This window comes from Thamnophis elegans, chromosome 9, assembly GCF_009769535.1.
Source record: "Thamnophis elegans isolate rThaEle1 chromosome 9, rThaEle1.pri, whole genome shotgun sequence".
NCBI lineage: Eukaryota > Metazoa > Chordata > Lepidosauria > Squamata > Colubridae > Thamnophis > Thamnophis elegans.
In genome coordinates this window covers 55,920,056-55,939,214 of record NC_045549.1, presented here as the reverse complement: position 1 = coordinate 55,939,214, position 19,159 = coordinate 55,920,056, and the positions used below count along the sequence as shown (strand labels likewise).

Genomic DNA, 19,159 nt, shown 5'->3' with positions numbered 1-19,159 from the left:
CTTTATATTTCAACTCTAACTCTTTCAGTCTTAAAGGTTTGGGGAGGAGCATCCATGGGATGCTTAAATCTGGCCCATGGGGCTGGCCTGGAAATAGCAAAGAACTGGCCCATGGTGCCTCTGTCAGCCAAAACAGGCACAGCCCCCCCTCCCCCGCACCCTGTTTTGGCTGTCAAAGTGCTGAAGGAGGCCATCCAGGCCAAAAATGGGGCACCGGGGACTCCCGCACCCCGTTTTGTCTGGCAGGGTGCTGCAGGAAGCATCTGTCCCATCTCCCCCCTCTCTGCCGACCCGCGGACAACTGCATCCAGCCCTTGAAGAAATCCAGTTTGACACCCCTGTCTTAAATATTCTGTTTATAAATGTGCAGCTGTGTTAACATCTGATGTTATCACTAATGATTCTGTTTCCTACTTTTCTGCAGGTGCCAGTTCCTCTGATTCTGATAGTGAACATTTCAAAACAAAATCTGGAGCCATGCCCCAGTGAGTTTACAAAACAAAACTAACAAAGTTGTGTTTAATGTTTCTATGGCCATGGGAAAGGATAATTGCTAAGCTGTTCTGCTTCACATATTCCTCCTGTAATTGCTTTATGCAGGGAAAGAATTACTGTTAGTCAATAATTAAATATAGTTGATGCATTGGATTGAACCTTGACAGTAGGATAACTATGAAGGCTAATTAGTTCATATTCCCAAGATAGATTCCAAGCATATCTGTAAAATTATCTTTGTTGTAATGTATAACTGGTGTTTATGTAAGAAGTATTTCCTAAAATACAAAGAATTTGATGAGGAAATATTGGTGGTAGAGTTTCACTACTGCAATGGAAACAGATGAAACTGCAGTTTTCTACTTATTGAAGACAATAGAAAGTGTAGATAATTGGTTGCAAGTCCCTAATCACAATGTCTTATACTAAGTAATTCAGCTGATTTAGGCAACTTGGCATACAAAATGTTATCACTTTTATCCACAAGAACTGTGTGAATACTACTTCTGAATTGGATGGCATAAAAATAGGGTACTGCAATGATGATAACGCCTTGTTTAATTTGAAATTTTGACAACAAATTTGCTAAGGAAAAGATCTACACCCACAATTTTTATATGATTGTTAGAACAAAAATATAACTATCAATCCAAATGTAGAATGCCTGGTTTTTAAAAAAAAAAAAAAAAAGATAAAAATTTGAGAAATCGGCTTGAAAGAAAAAAAAACCACTTGCTTTACTTTAAGCTGTCTATAATTAACAGCCTGGACCAATTTTTATTGTTAAAATGTTAACTGATTAAAGATAAGGGCTCAAAGTATATGGTTTTCCCGCTTAAATTGCTAAGAGCAAGAAGAAAAGGATGTAATAATTGTGGTTGGGTGTATGCTCAGAGAAAACAAGTTGTTAGAACTCTTGAGGATGTTCCCCAAAGTTTCCTGATGTCACTATTTAATTAAATTTAAGTTAATGTATGTAAATTCCTATTCTCTACCACTTGACTACCAAATAAGTAACAGGGTGGAAAGTTAGTGTGGAATTTAGCGAATGAGTTACTCATGAGAAAAGGTTCTACAGTGTTCTATTTCATGGAATGGGAAGCATTTTATGAGCACTCCAAGTGACTTTCTCTCGGTGTTTTGATTTGTTTATTAATCCAGGGCTCAGAAGAAAAGCACTTCTGTTTCATTGACAATTGGATTGTCAGCTCCAAAGTCTGGAATTACTACAGCAGTAATCCAGCCTATCTCTGTGCCTAATCAGCAGGTATATATTTATGTGCTACTTTAGAACATTACATGATTATTACATTAATTATTATTTATGTATTATTATTTAGCATATGATGAGAACATGAGAGAAGTAAACATATATATACACAGTCCATGTAATCTTCTTTCTTCTTCTTATCTCCTTTCTTATCTTATCATACACACACACACATGCATATATACAACTATATTATCTACGAAAACACATACATATAATTTATTAGAGTACTGCAGTGTATGTGTGTATATTATATTATATTATAATATATTATATTATATTATTTATCAGCACAAATACAACATATATATATATATATATATATATATATATATATATATATATATATATATATATATATATATATATATATATATATATATATAAAGTCACAACCCCTGGTATGCCCAAATATGGGAGGTCACACTTCCACTCTCTGTCTTCGGCTCATCACAAGAGACCATCAGGCAGAAACCCAATATTTTTTACTGTTGCCTTTTTGTTACATTTGTTATATTTATGCTGATAAATAAATAAAGGGAGACTAGTATAGATCTATTTCAAGCTATTTAGCTCTCATCAGCTAGCCATACCCTTACTGGGATTTGAACCTGGGCTATATTACATACTAGGCAAACTTCTTAGCCATTAGGACACACACACACACACACACACACACACACACACACACACATATATATATATATACACACACACACACACACACACACACACATACATATATGCATGCTGTATGCATAAGTCTGGAGCACCTTGAGCTACTTCAACCAAATTTGATACACGGATGACTTACTCTCTGGAAATAGCTACTGGGGGTAGGGGAGACACCCCTGCTGTGTCTATGTATGTGTGTATCTCTATGTGGGTGTACCAGCATTACTCTGGAATGGCTGGCTCCTTAAGGAGAGTGAGTATGGCATACCAGAGTGGCAATTGTTTGTGATGTCATGGGTGTCAGTGTTCCAAAGAGCATCCAAAATTAAATCAGAGTCCAAGGCAAAGTATTGCTCAAAGTTCCAATTTATTAAGAGAGCCGTGTTGGCACATCTGGGAAAACCCAAATCTGTAGCTTTTCAGTTTTCCTGGCCCAGGTGAAAGTTCATGATCTTGCCCCCACAACCACAAGTCCATCAAATGGTCCAATCTTCCACTGCGTATGCTGGCAGTTCCACCCATCCAGTTCTGATCAGGTGCAGAGACAAAGTATGATCTTGGTATTCTAGAAAGAAATTTTATTTTGGCTACAGAGCATTTAACTCGGTACTATTCCCCCTCCCAATTCCCCACCATAGTAACAGCATGGTATAATAATATAAAGTGTGGCAGGCCAAAGATCCAAAAGGAATATGGCTGCAGGCCTGATAATGGGAGGGAAAAGGGAGAGCCTGGGCCGTTAAGGAAAATGAGTGTGGCATCCTAGAGTGGTAATTGTTTGTGATGTCAGTTCCTTCGCAGCTTCCTCTGGAAAGCCAGCCATGACATTCACCCTCCAGTGGATCAAAGGGAAGCGCCTGATGGATTTGGGGCAAAGGGCCAAGATTGTAGACAGGGCGGGAAAGAGGAGCTCAGGGGAGGGGTAAGGGAGGGCAGGGATGATGGGCATGGAAGTAGGGGGGAAGAAAGTCCCCTCTCAATGGCTCCATCAGACAAATGCTTTGGGGCAAAGTGCCAGGATTGTAGAGAGGGCGGGAAAGACGAACATATGGAAGGGGAAAGGGAGAGGGCAGGGATGATGGGCATGGGAGTAGGGGAGAAGAAAGCTCCCTGTCAATGTCTATAAATACCTGGACAATGCCGGATTATCAACTAGTTGTAAATATAACATCTATGGGGGTGTGGCAGTGACCTCATAACTGGATGTCCAGCTATCCAGGTGATCATCTCTGGCATTGTTTCATGGAGATATTCTATGGAACTGGAGAATTACCTTATTTTTCAGACTATGATGCAATTCCCTCCCCCCAAAAAATTGGGTGGAAATGTCTATGCGTTTTACAGAGCAAGCCCACCCTCTGCCCCCCACCCTTTGGCCTCAGCCTCCCAGCAATCAGCCTGATCAGCTTCAGCACAGCCTGATTTAGCATGAGCAGCTGATTGGCGGTTGGATCTGCCTCCTGGAATACCACCAATCAGATGTGCCAGGCTGCGGGGATCACTGCTGACCATTGCTGCCATCGCCACTACCACCTATTGCTGCCTCCGCATGCCCCATTTTTGACCTCCCATGTCCCGTTTTGGCCTCCACTCACCCCATTTTCAGCCTCTGCATGTCCTGTTTTCAGCTCATTCCAAGCAGCGGAATCCAAAATCAGGATGCACAGAAGCCAAAAACAGGACATTCAGAGGCCAAAAATGGTGTGCGTGGAGTTGGTGATAGGTGACAGTGGCAATGGGTGGTGATGGCGGTGATGGGTGGCGGTGATTCCCACAGCCTGGAACAGGTGATCAGTGATATTCCGGGAGGCAGATCCAACCGCCAATCAGCTGCTCGTGCTAAATCAGGTTGTGCTGAAGCTTGACCAGGCTGTTTGCTGTTTGCTGCAAGGAGACAACTTGCTGGGAGGCATAAGCAGAGACAGATTATTTTTCTTGTTTTCCTCCTCAAAAGCTAGGTGTGTCTTATATTCTGGAGCATCTTATACTCCAAAAAATATAGTACTGTATTTTTCGGAGTATAAGATGCACCTTTCTCCCTCCAAAAAGAGGCTGAAAATCTGGTTGCATCTTATATACTGAATACTTCATTTTTTGCCTCCTGAAGCCCCACCCCTTCACCAAATTGGCAGTGCATAGTCTTCTGGAGGCTTTTAGAAAGTTCCTGGGGGCTGGGGAGGGGAGAAATGAGCAAAAAACGGGCTGTTTTTTGCTTAATTTTACCCCACCCCAACCCCCCAGAGCACTCTATAAGCCTCCATGAGGCTATGCATGCCCTTTTGTTTGACGAAAAACTGGCCCGTTTTCGCAAAAAGTGGGCTGTTTTTTGCTCCCCACCCCCGGACCACTCTACAATCTTCCTAAGGGCTATTCATGCCCTTTAAAAAAAACAAAACGGCCCGTTTTGGTAGTTTTGCAAAATGGAAAAACCCTTCTTTTAATTTGCCTCTTCAAAACCTTGGTGTGTCATACTCCGGTGCCTTTTATACTCTGAAAAATATGGATATTAAATTATTATTAAATTAATAATAACATGTAGATATATCCTGCAACTATAAGAGTTTTCCTTCTTTTCTACCTTGGGTTCTTCTATTCTTGGTGCATTTATTTTATGAAGTGTCCTTGCTCACCTTTCTGTACAAGGTTCAGGTATGATAGCATTAAGGTATAAAGAATTTTTTAAGGGAACATGGCAGACTACAGGTAGTCCTCACCTTACAGCACTTCATTCAGTGACGGTTCAAATTACACTGAAAAAGTGACTTATGACCATTTTCCACACGACTATTGTAGCATCCTCATGGTCACATGACCAAAATTCAGATGTTTGGCAACTGATTCACATTTATGACGCTTGCAGTATCCTTGAGTCATGTGATCATCTTTTATGACCTTCTGACATGCAAAGTCAATTGGGAAGAGAGATTTACTTATCAACCATATTAATTTAACAACTTCAGTGATTCACTTAACTGTGACAAAAAGGGTCATAGAATGGGGCAAAACTCAAAAACTTTGGGCTCAATTGTAGTCATAAGTTGAGGACTACCTGTACATGCATTTGTGTATTTGCATTCATTGATTGATTCTTCAAAACTAAAAATTAAGCATTTTCTGATAAATTTATTATAGATGCATTCATTAACTGTATAGAATTAGTTATGGTTCTATGCAAGTACATCCATGAATCAGTGCTTCTCATTTCCTGACATTTCCTGAACAGCTTGATCATTTATATGATGAGTACACAGATTTCTCCAAAGATTGAGGACCATAAATTTAAAATAACCACACTTGTACATTGTCTTCATTTTCTTCTTCAAGCACATATTTTCCAATGTTTTTTTATGTTTATTGCTTTCTTCACAATTCAATGTGTGTGTGTGTGTGTGTGTGTATTAGATTTTTACAACCCCTGGTAAGCCCCAATTATGGGAGGAAGCTAACTGCTTCCATCATCTGTCAATCGGCTCGTCACAAGAGTCCATCACGACAGAAACCCAATATTTTTACTGTTGCCTTTGTTATATTTGTGTTTTTTTATTTGTGCTGATAAATAAATAAAGGGAGACTAGTATCTATTTCAAGCTATTTAGCTCTCATCAGCTAGCCATACCCTTACTGGGATTTGAACCTGGGCTATATTACATATTAGGCAGACATCTTAGCCATTAGGCCATAGGCTCTTATCCATTATCAGCCAAGCCAGGGTGAAAGGTGTGTATAAGATTTTACATACATACATACATACATACATACATACATACATACATATGTTGTATTTGTGCTGATAAATAAATAAAGGGAGGTTAGTCTCCCTTTATTTATTTATCAGCACAAATACAACAAATGTAACAAAAAGGCAACAGTAAAAATATTGGGTTTCTGCCTGGATGGTCTCTTGTGACGAGCCGAAGGACAGAGAATGGAAGTAGTGATCTTCCTCCCATATTTGGGCATACCGGGGGTTGTAAAATATATATAGAAAGCCTTCGTTGGAAAATTAAGCCACTACCTTCAGGTCTCATCACCATACAGAGACTCATATAATATTTGAGCAGCCAGAGAGCTATATTCACAATTCCAGGTCATAGTTGAGAAAAACTGCAACATAGCACCTGTTCATACTAGATGTTCTGGGCATCAATGCTAATGTAGCTGGGTTTCAAATGCAGCTGTTTAAAGTAATATCAGAAGCTGTTCTGAGACCCTGAGTGGTGACTTTTATATTTCTCATTTCTCTTTTTTCAGGGATCATAATTTCAATATTTGTTCAGACTTTCCCAAACTATGGTGTTTAAAGTTGCAGTCAATATTATTGTTATTGGTCTTAAGAGTATGTAAATCAGGGAACACAGAGATTTCATGGAATTATAATCTTAGTGACATTTATATAAATTAGGATTGATTATTATATTTATCAAAGTTTTAAAAGCTAGGAACACTTTTGAAAGTGTATCGCTATAATTCAGTGTCATTGCTTAGTCACATAAATATATCTTGATGAGTTCAGTCTGAAATACTAATTTTAATATGTTTATGCTATATTCAAGAGAAAGAGAGAAAATGAGAATAGAAATATATTTTATATTATTTTTTAAATTGCACTTTATGTTATTAATGGTGCAGATGTGCTTTAACAATATCTGCATATGATTTTTTTACAGGTTCAAAGTCCTGCTTTACATCTCTGCAAATTAGATGGATCAAAGCCTAGTCATGCTACACCTATTTTTACAAAGGTCTGTTTTCTCAACCTGCCTGAAACTATGTGATTATGGATAATTTAAAGCCTATAAAAGTGGTAAACAAATAGTAATTTTTTTTGGTCTACCAATTTCCCCAATAGGGTACTAAGAGCATACTTAGGAATTATGGGGATTGACAGATGGCACTTCTGGAAGGCAACTGGTTTAGAAGGGCGATTTATTCTATGGAAAGAAATATTGGGATTTTTTTCAGAAATACTTTTTTCTGTAATCTTAGCTTCCGCTATTTGCACTTCATAAAGTGGAATGGGCTAGTCTTGGACTGCATGCAGCTTTCTAGCATCTCAAGCTTTGGAAACTGAATATGATACACTTTAGTGCAATTTTGATACATGGTACATTTTTTGTTTTTGTTTTTTTCACAAAATTAAGAACTGGAACAAAAGTAGAAGATAAAATACCCTAAACCGTACCCTTAAATATTCCACAAATCCTGAAAAAAAATAATCCTAAATTAGGCTGCAAAATGGTTTCTGGACCTTAAGAGATTAAGGTGAAAACGTGATGGTTTTAGGGTTCAAGTCACTCCATAAACATCTCTCGCCACCGTAAGAGCCCTCTCTTAATCTTTTTTTAACTAATTTGAACAGTATTTAATCTTCCTTGCCTCCTAAATTTTTAATTTTTACATGGTTTTTACTTTTACTTTACTTTTGCCTTTATTTGTATGCCGCCCTTTTCCCTAAGGGGACTCAGGGCGGCTCACAATTCAAAAGAGAGGGGGAAACAACAAACAATAAACAATACAGCATATTAAAAGAGAAAAAACGCAACAATCACACCATTCGAGTGGGGCTATAATCTTAACCCCAGGCCAGCCAGGACAGCCAGATCTTTACAGCAGCGCGGAAGGATTGGAGGGTGGTGAGGGTCCGAATCTCCACGGTTTAAAAAAGATTTAAAAAGTATTTAATCTTCCTTGCCTCCTAAATTTTTTATTTTTGCATGGTTTTATTAACATTTTATTGCATAGTTCCTCTCTGAGAGAGATGGGTGATTCAAAAATGTAAAAAATAAATAAAACAGAAAGCCAGAATATTTAAAAGTTCTGTAACTTTTCCCATTCACTTTTTATTTTCCAAATTACCATTTTTGCAGGGTTTTTTTGAAAATATGTGGATAGTGCATAAGTACTTATATATATAATAATTGCTACTAGTAGAAAAGGGGCTGTACAGATAACATGTTTTTTTTCATAATACTTTTTTTCCTTGATAAAGTCAAAGGTGGAAAACATGTTATAAAACACATGTGGGTTGGGGTAGAGTATAGAGATGATCTTCAAGATGGAATTGAGCTACCATTCATCAGCTTTAGGCTGGAGACAATGTGGAAAAACTTCAACATTGTCCTCCCTTAATTCTCTCAGTATAAGAGCAATTGGGAAGCAAAATAATTTTCATGAGACTTTTCAGATTCTGCTAGTATATATTATAACTTTATAGTATACTGTATAGTGTAACTCTGTTTCCTGATCTGATCTCCCTCAAAGCATTATAGTTCCATATGGTAGATGAAAGTTGTTTTGGATCTCCTATAAAGTTTCATAAAGGAGCTACATCAATTCCATAGCAAAAAGAATTGTCTAGAAGTATACATTGTTATAAAGTAATGTTTGCTTCTCCACATTAAAATTTCATTTCCTCGATATTAACTGAGAAAATATCTGTGTCTCATAGATGCGGATTAGATAGATAGATAGATAGATAGATAGATAGATAGATAGATATCAGGTGTGTCTTCACAGCAGAGTCATGTGACATATTGGGACTTTTTTCCACTGTTAAATGGGGTGTGGCCAGCGTGTGACACAAACTGTGAGTTTGACAGTCCTGATATATATATATAGATATAGATAGGCAGACAGCCAGGTTGATAGGTTGACAGGTTGATAGGTAGATGAATTTTCCACAACTGTAAGCATCTGATCACAACATAACTTGATCAACACATGGTTTATGCCAATACTGGGAGTGACTCTTTGTTTAGAAAAAATATTCCTCTTTTCAAAGCCCAAGAGCAGGGTTTCTCAACTTCAGGAACTTCAAGATTTAAGAAGTCCAACTGGCTGGGAAATCTGTTCAAGACAAGACACAAGAGAAGAGATATATGTTGACCTAGACTTAAGACTCTAGTTCAGCAGTCCCTACTTTTTGGGCACCAGGGGCTGGTTCTGTGGAGTAAGATTTTTCCATGGACCGGAGGCGTTGTGCTTTTGTGTACTGCCTGTATCATGCAGCTGGAGCTTCACTTTTTTGCATGGTCTGGTTTCTGGTGCTGGTACACAGATTGGGGGTTGGGGACTCCTGGTCTAGTTTACTTAAAAAGTCACTATTCAAATAAATAATTGAAAAAATAATAACAAATAATAAACAAGTACAAGATTTCAGCAGCAGCCCTTAATTAGCAATAGCAATAGCAGTTAGACTTATATACCGCTTCATAGGGCTTTCAGCCCTCTCTAAGCAGTTTACAGAGTCAGCATATTGCCCCCAACAATCCGGGTCCTCATTTTACCCACCTCGGAAGGATGGAAGGCTGAGTCAACCCTGAGCCGGTGAGATTTGAACAGCCAAACTGCAGAACTGCAGTCAGCTGAAGTAGCCTGCAGTGCTGCATTTAACCACCGCGCCACCTCAGCTCTGCCCAACATTGCCCATGTTGGTGTTATAGCTTGCCAATGTTAATATTACTTTTCCTGATAGACAGGTTTGTCTGTATTTTCATTAGCTTATTTGTGTATCAAACTTTCAGGAACTTCAAAATACAACAGCAAATGAAGGACAAGTAGTTGTACTTGAGTGTAGAGTAAGAGGAACACCTCCCGTACATGTTCTCTGGTTTCGTCAGGGGGTTGAAATTCATGATTCTCCAGACTTCCGAATTCTTCAGAAAAGTAAGTGCCGATTATTTTCCATTGAAGTAGACATGCAGTAAAAAAATATACAAATGTGAAATTATTATTGTTTTTAACTGTATTCTGAATTTTAGATTCTAATTCTATAAAGCTTGTTACCTTTTGCATAATAACATTTCTAATGCACTTTATTCTTCCTGCTTCTCTTCCCACATCCTTTGCTTTGGATGATGTCATAAACAGAACCACGTTCTACAGCAGAACCTGGTGAGCATAAAAGTATTGATTTATTGTGTTACAGTTAAAATATTTTGTACAAGGCTAGTAATAGACAACTCTTTTGGAGCAGTATTTTCTTCTTATGATCTTATAAATATTAGTTTCTTTGGAGGGGTGAGGGTTAAACTGGCACACCTCTTGAACTCACTCTTTCAAATAATAACTTTATAAGAGTTAGAGAAAACTAAATTATATTACAGCAATATTGTAGTTCATAGAGTTTGTTGAATTGTCTGTTCCAATCCACAAGGTTGGTCTAGAACAGTGTTTCTCAACCTTGGCAACTTGAAGATGTCCAGACTTCAACTCCCAGAACTCCCCAGCCAGCGAATTCTGGGAGTTGAAGTCCGGACATCTTCAAGTTACCAAGGTTGAGAAACACTGGTCTAGAACAACTCACTGTGGCCAACGTGCCACTGCCAATTTGCCACAACCAACTTCCCGTGGCCAACTTGCTGCAGTACAACTTGTCACAGCCAACTCGCCATTGGACAACTTGCAAGAGGTCAAGAGTTACCCTAGTATCGAAGGAATGGGTGGAATAAAATCATTAAAGAAAAGATGCAGAAGGAAGGATGAAATGAAATGTGAATGTCAAAAATTGAATTTCTAATCTGTCCTGTGGCGAGTTGGCTGTTGGTGAGTTGGTCATGGCGGGATGAGTGAGTTGGCAGTGATGAGTTGCCCCATGTGTTTTTTTTTACTGACAGTATATTTTAAAAACCTAAAGTAATAAATAGGAAACAAGATAATTGTTATTTATACCTCTCTGATGTATGACATTTGTTATCTATCTCCCCAAAACAGTGTTTCTCAACCTTGGCAACTTGAAGAGGTCTGGACTTCAACTCCCAGAATTCCCCAGCCAGCAAATGCTGGCTGGGGAATTCTGGGAGTTGAAGTCCGGACATCTTCAAGTTGCCAAGGTTGAGAAACACTGCCCCCAAATCTCAGTTGACTACATGCTAGTCAGTATGAAATTAAAAGCAGAAGAAGAGGAGGGAGAGGGGAGAAACTTTGGAGATTGAGGCAATTGAAAATCTATGAAACGGATTTTTCTTGTCATTATTAAGTTCTATCGGCTTAATGTGTTTTACACTCCTTTCTTTGTCTAGACAGAAATCAGACTGCAACACAGATCTTTTCAGACTGTTTGAAAAATTAATAGCCAGACAAATTACTTAAGGCCAACAACAGTTTGTCAAATGATCTGTTCAGTACTATGTTATTTAGACATTTTGACTTTATGTTAATTGACTTCTTCAAACTAAAGTTCCTTTAAGGAAGGAGAAAAAGAGACCTACAGAATAATTTGCCAGCTGCTGATGCTTTGGCCATTACCTCAGCTGTCTGGAAGCAGCCACAAAGAATATTAAATTTCTTTAACACAATTGTATTTTGATACATTTTTAAAAATTGATATCTCTTTCTTTTTTGGGTCAGTGATCAGGGACTTGTTAAATATGAAAAGTTTGCCATATTAATATAATACTATTTAACGAGAATTCTGTAGTTGCTGATCAATGTATTTTGGGAAATTAGTGGGGGAAAATTAGAGAAAGTCTTCTCATGCAGTCTTCCCAGTCTAAAGAGCAAGTCCAGTTCCTGCTATGTTGGCCAGCATTCCATATTGCAGGAGGGAGACATACAATGGAAGTCATTAAACTGCAGGATACTTGTGGAAGTAGATAACAAAAAATGGGGGGAGGACTGCAGAATAGGATAAATACAGTTGATTAGCAATCTTATAGGATTCTTGAGAAAGAAATGTTCTACTTTTGTATTTGGTTCAAAAGGGAACTTAATCCCAAGCCTGGTAGATGATAATTTCAGACTCATTCATATATTGTACAGTGTTCCTTGGTCAAAATTCCTCTTTGGCTATGGAGGCTACATTGCCAACAATAGTGTGTAGGTGTAAATCAAAATGGTTTCATTCATTTTCTGATTAAGGGTAATTTATGAAGTTACTCTCCGGCATAGTATACACATTTTGTTATGCTTTTACCATATTCAAAACTTGACACTTTTAAAACAGTCTGGCTATTTCAAAACCTATTAAAAGTACTACAGTAATCCTGTGATGTAAAAGCATATCTATGACTTAATGTGAATTGAATCCATCGTATCTATTAAAAAAAAAGCTACCAGGTTCGGAAAGGAGACTTATACTGCTAAAACTGTAATGCCATAACATGGGATATTTGATATTTGTTTAGTATGTTGTATATATTCAGACAATTTGATTTGTTCAGTGAATCAGGCTTAATAAAAATATGTGGTAACATAGTAAAACTTAATAAAAAGTAGCTAATAGAAATGTGATCAGCGCAAATAAGTTGCTGCTGTATTCAGACAAAGCGGGAATTTTCACTTACTGTTTAATTCAGATTTTCTGCACTTAACAGTAGAGTTAAAGAAGCTGTATTGTTTAGGCATGCAGTAATCATATTAATTCTACTTTATCAGCAAAGATGACTCACAAGAAGTAAGAGAATTGTGGTGTGTTTAGCAGAGTTAGGTAATACATATTTTATTATTATTAAATCAAATTTGTATAGTCACCTAGGAGATAAAATGGCTCAGCGGTTAAAGATACTGAGTTTGTCAACTAGAAAGTTGATAGCATGACAGGGTGTACTCTTGTCCAGGCCCCTAGCTCCTGCCTACCTAGCAATTTGAAAGCATGCACATTTATTTATTTATTATTAAAATTTATATGCTGCCCAATCCCGAAGGACTCTGGACGGCTTACAAAAAAGAAAGAAAAGAAAGAAAAGGAAAATAAGAAAAGGATAGTTTAAAATTCACAAAACACATGCATTCGTTCTAATCGGGACTGGACCTCAACAATGAGGTCAACAGCCCCAGGCCTGCCGGAACAGCCAGGTTTTAACAGCTTTCCTGAAGGCCATGAGAGTGGGTAAGGTCCGGATCCCTGGGGGTAGCTGATTCCAAAGGGTCGGAGCAGCCACAGAGAAGGCTCTCCTCCAGGGGCCCGCCAGCCGACACTGTCTGGCTGACGGCATCCGAAGGAGGCCCAATCTGTGGGATCTTACTGGCTGTTGGGAGGTATGTGGCAGTAGGCGGTCTCGCAGGTACATGCGAGTAAATAAGTGGATACTACATCTGTGGGAAACTAACAGTGTTCCATGTGCCTTGGCATATAGTCATGCTGGCCACATGTTTACAGAAATGTCTGTGGTCAATGTTGATTCTGTCAGCTAAGAAATGAAGATGAACATTGTCCCCTATAGTCAGACATGGCTGGACAGGGATTTACCTAACTTTACCTTCACCTATCTCACCAAAAGCATCTCTGGCTGGCACACAATTGAATAAAAACCATAAATATAAAAAATGACATAAAAATTATAAAAATCTACGTTAAGAAATAAATAGTATAAACAACTCATATTTCTCCACTTTCTTTTTTTGTAACATCAACATAACTTGCATTAGAATACAATTCATAGAATTCTTCTTTTCCTTTCTTAGCTACTTATTACATTGGCTGCCTTCAACTGATCTGATTCTGTTTCTTTGTCTACCTTTTCAAACAGCGGGAGTTTAGTTCTTTCCTTTAGGAAGCAATAGTTCATTAAATCAATGGGACTGAAGAATTAATATGTTGCCCGATAAAGACCTCAGAAGTATAAAATAGCTTGGCAAACTGAAAAAAAGCTTTTTCAAGATAAAACAGAGCTAGAATGATAGCAAATAGAAGACTAAAGAATAAGAATAGAAAATTCCCTAAATCAATCCCTCAAACAGAAGAATTTATTTTTCCATGATTTGTTTTTCAAAGAATGTATTTTTCTCTTTCGTTGACGTTTGCACATCAGCTGGCTTGTTTAGAATCTCTTGCTTCCTTCTTTTTCCAGAAAAAAATGAATTACTATTGTTGGAATAATTCCCTTGTAAAATTCAGCTAATATAGCTGTGACTAAAGGGGCTTCATTGTTTTAAATAAATGAGACCAAATTGTTCTGAACATTATAACTCAATGCTCATCACCTCACTGAAACAGTTTTCTGCAGCCTGATACCTTCAAGATAGATTATAGTTCCTATCAGCGCACTTAGCATGTTGTTGTTGTTAATCTTTAACTTGATTCAGTCTAGGTCTGGTAAAAACAGTTTATGTCCTAACCAAGGACCCAAGAGCTGTTAAGGTAACGCCTGAGTATATAAGCAATTCCAAGTAGGGTGGGTATTTTTTGCAAAGTCAGGATATTCAGGTCTAATAACTTCAAAATTTCCATGTATCTAGAGAGCTCTTTGAGTATTACTGCAGGATTCCTATTACTATTGGTACATTGATTTCTTCCTCCATAGTCACTCAACTTCCATTTGCAAATCATGATACTTTGTAATTTATTTCTAGCTGTTTCTCTTCAATTCATGAATCATCTGGTATTGCAATATCAATGAACCAGACTTTTCCACAATAGTGGAAAATAGTGGAAAATAGTGATGTCAGGCATGTTGTGGATCAGAGGTCTATCTGTTTGGATAGGAAAGTCCCATAGGATCTTGACTTGCTCATTTTCAAGAACTTTGTCAATTTGGTGTTCCAAGTAACTTTTGCTGCATTCAAACCCAAACTTCAGGAGGAAGCATGGCTAGTGCCGAGGCGATATGACGGAAGTCCACAGTGCTCTGTGGAAAACATCAAAATCCCCCTGTCCAGGGGTCCATAGAGACCCTAGCCAATCCTGTAGGGGTTGGTGAAGGAGAGAACAGTCTGCGAACCACAGGGAATCTGCAAATCCCTGTAGGAGCAGAATAAAATCTCTCAGACAGCCATTGCGAGTTGTCAGAAGGAAAGTTAAAAGAAGATTGTTGAGCAGTGTGTTTGTTCTAGGTGAGATTTTTCTGACCTCTGCTTCAAAAGAAAAGTCTTGGCTCTGCCTCAAAATTGGATTTAATTGAGAGTGAGACTAAAGACCAGGAGGTGGGATTTTAAACTTTCCACCGCTGGATTTTGCGGTGAAGAGGCTTTTAGTCATTAATAAAGAAGACATAGAAAAGCTTACTATTTTACTACAAGAAAATGTGGAAGAGAGAAAGAAGAGACTAAAATATTATTTGGGGTGAAGCTCTGAAGTCCCCTTTTTATTAAAATTTGAAAACTTTTGATTGTGAAAAGGAAAAACGTTTAAGCTTTAAAATTAAGGAGTGACAGGACTAAAATAGAGGAATAGAGGTGTGACATCTACTGGTACCGGCTGGCAGAGAAAATGACCATTGGCTTACCCAAAGGGTCCTTTTCTGGGTGCTACGAAGGAGAGTCCAAGCATGGGTTAAATACAGCCAATCTGCCCAGGACTGAATTGAAACTTTAAGCCACGCCTCTGGTGCCAACTATTCTTCAGATTTTCTTCAATGAAGGCGTGGACAATGCACGCTGAGAAGTTCAGGAACAAAGTCAAGGAAAGTCAAAAACAGAGAGAAATAAGAACCACTAGAACTGCTAGACTGATTTACAAGTGAAATAATGGAAGAAGAAATTACTTTAATGTCAGTCAATTCAACTCTGTAGTGAAAAGGAAAATCTTCAATAAATTTAAAAAAAACCTGAACTTAGATGTGATTTGTCTCCAGGAAGTACATATAAAAAGGACCACTTGTAAAACCCTAAAATGGGGAAAGTATACACCTCATTGGCACAGCAGGAAAAAAAGAGAGGTTGCCTTCATCAAAGAATCTATAGGATCAAGACAAATTTACAAAGATGAAGAGGGGAGAATTTTGATAGTGGAAGTAATTATGAATTATAAACTGACATTATTAACAGTAATATATGCACCAAATACTAACCAAGAAGTTTTTTATGAATAATTACACACAAAAAATTACAGAAATAGAATATGATAACATGTATTGTATTGTATTGTATTGTATTGTGTGTATCGTGGGAGACTTTAATGCAATTATTGATGCAAAATTAGACTATAAAAGTAGCAAAACAAATCAAAAAGCTAGGAGAACTTTACCAAAACCTTTTTTTTAAATGATGGAGGAACTAGGAATTAAAGGTGCTTGGAAGGAATTAAAACCAGAGAAAAAACAATATACTTTCTATTCAAATATGCATACATCATGGTCAAGAATTGACATGACATGGATGTCACTGGAACTGCAAGAGCATATACAAGAAGTAGATGTGGAGTCAAGTACCTGGCCAGACCATATCCCAATAAAAGTAAAATGGCAAGGACAAACAAGAAAACCAAGATGGACATTAAAGCAGTCAGTATTGGAAGATAAAGAGTTTATACAGGAAATGGAGAAGGAAATGGAGAAGGAAATGGAGAAGGAAATGGAGTTCTTTAAAAAGAATAAAAATGGAGAAATGTCCCTGCAAATGGGACACTGCTAAAGCATATTTTAGGGGATTGGGGATCTGCTATATAGGAAGGAAGAATAAGGAGAAGAAGAAAAGACGAACGGAATTAGAAAAAGAATGTAAAAGATTTGAACTGGAATTACAGAGAGACCCACAAAAAACAAATGGTAAAAATCAAATGGAACTAGTAAAACATGAATTAAATATTTTGGAGAAAGAGGAATTGGCACAAAAAATCAAAGCAGCCAAACAAAACTTGTCTGAAAATGCAAATAAACAGGGGAGATGGTTGGCATTTAGTCTCAAAAAAAGAGAAAGAAAAGAAACTGATATAAAAGTTAAAAGATGAGACGGGTACAATCTGACACAAAAATGAAGAAAAGAAAATAATAATAAAAGAATTTTATGAAAAACTATATCACAAAGAAAACATAAGATAGAAGATCTAGAAGAAAGCTAGAAGATAAAATTAAACAATATATGGAAGAAGTCAACTTACCCAAAGTGCCAGACAAAGAAAAAACATTGTTGAATGAAAGAATAACAATGAAGGAGTTAACAGAAACAATTAAGAGGCAAAAAAAACAACAAGACACCAAGACCAGATGGCCTTCTGGCAGAATTTTATAAACACCTGCAAGAGATCTTAGGCATAGCTATGCTAGAAGTTTACAACAAGGTATTGTTTGAAGCAAAGATCCCTAAAATATGGATGGATGCAATTATAACATTGATACCTAAAGAAGACTCTGATTTATTACAAATTAAAAAAAAACTATAGACTGACATCATTGTTAAATGTAAATTAAAAAATCTATGCCTCAATAATTGTAGAAAGGTTGAAAAGATTCCTGAATAACTTCATACACGCAGAGCACATTGGCTTTCTACCTAAGAGGCAAATAAAAAATAATATGTGGATGATTCTGAATAGACTGCAATATTATGAGATACATCCAGAAAAGCAGAAGGCAATAATTTTTCTTGATGCACAGAAAGCTTTTGATAATCTGAGTTGACAGTTTGTTTTTACAATTAAAATATATGGACTTTGAAGAGAATTTTTGTACCATGATTAAAATGCTATACCATAAACAAACAGTAAAGGTAATTATAAACAGTGACATGACTGAGAATTTCAACATAACAAAAGGCTCAAGGTAAGGTTGTCCCTTATCCCCGCTGTTATTTACCGTATTTTTTGGAATATAAGATGCACCTTTTTCCCTCAAAAAAGAGGCTAAAAATCTGGGTGCGTCTTATAGACTGGATACATCATTTTTTGCCTCCCAAAACCCCACTTCCTTCACCCAAATGGCCATGCATAGCCTTTAGGAGCCTTGCAGAATGCTCCTGGGGCCTGGGAGGGCAGAAATGAGCGAAAAATGGGCCATTTTTTGTTCAATTTTGCACACACACCCCAGCCCCGGGAGCACACTATAAGCCACCTAAAGGTTATGCATACCCTTTTTTTTAAAAAAAACTTTTTTTGTTTTTTGCTTGCTTTTGCCTCCTCCCTCCCCCAGCACTCTACAAGCCTCCTAAAGGCTATTCATGCCCTTTTTTGAAAAAAAAAAAAAACAGGCCCGTTTTTGCGAAAAACGGCCCATTTTTGGGAGATCTGCAGAGTGCAAAAACGTTTTTTTAAAAATTTAAACCTTGGTGCGTCATATACTCCGAAAAATACTGTATTAACCTTAAAGATATTAGCTAGGAATGTTAGACAAGTTAGTGAAATAAAAGGTATGAGAATGCCGATTTTAGCAAATACACAAGTGTGAAGATGTTTCCTTTATCAACTGCCCTGAGAGCCAAATAAACATACATTCCCATGGCTATCTTCCATTAGGCATTGAAATGAAATGTCCCACATGGCCATCATAAACATTTCCCCCAAAGGTAAGGGGATCTCAAGGCACTTTGGCGCCAGGAAATCAGTTGTAAAATATCAGTTGTCACAGGCCCTGCTAATAAATCCACTCCAAGGCCCCCCTCCTCCCAACTGAATGGCAATATCACTTTTAGGGATCTGACATCTAGATTATATCTGTAATTGAGGCCACCATGATAGGTAAATCCCTAATCTTTTTAGTTCTTGTTTTGTTTTTAGCTATCCCCTTTGTTTAGTATGTCCTTATATCTTATAATTTTATCCATATTTATTACATTAGGATATATTCACACTTCCATTATAGAAAACCATACTGGCACTTTCAAGTAGTGTTGCTCTTTGATTTTGGTCCATACTAGCAGTAATGTATTTCTAATGTAATGCCTCTTGAAGTACCAAACTAAAGAACTGGACATGGCTAGTCTAGTGAAGATAAGGACCAGGGGGAGACATGATAACAGTGTTCCAATATTTGAGAGGCTGTTACAGAGAGGAGGCATCAATCTGTTTTCCAAACCACCTGAAGACCAGTCCAGGTATAATGGATGGAAACTGATGAAGGATTGGATTGG

At 37.5% G+C, this 19,159-nt stretch overlaps 1 protein-coding gene across 1 annotated transcript in view; it reads left to right on the top strand.

Moving 5' to 3' along the window:
• PALLD (palladin, cytoskeletal associated protein) overlaps positions 1–19,159 on the top strand; it is a 207,587-nt gene that overhangs the window by 45,236 nt on the left and 143,192 nt on the right. The window contains exons 3-8 of the mRNA XM_032224482.1: positions 425–485; positions 1,657–1,762; positions 6,510–6,527; positions 7,108–7,182; positions 9,964–10,105; positions 10,310–10,333. Coding sequence (XP_032080373.1) covers positions 425–485; positions 1,657–1,762; positions 6,510–6,527; positions 7,108–7,182; positions 9,964–10,105; positions 10,310–10,333 — 426 coding nt within the window. The remainder of the gene's footprint in view (positions 1–424; positions 486–1,656; positions 1,763–6,509; positions 6,528–7,107; positions 7,183–9,963; positions 10,106–10,309; positions 10,334–19,159) is intronic.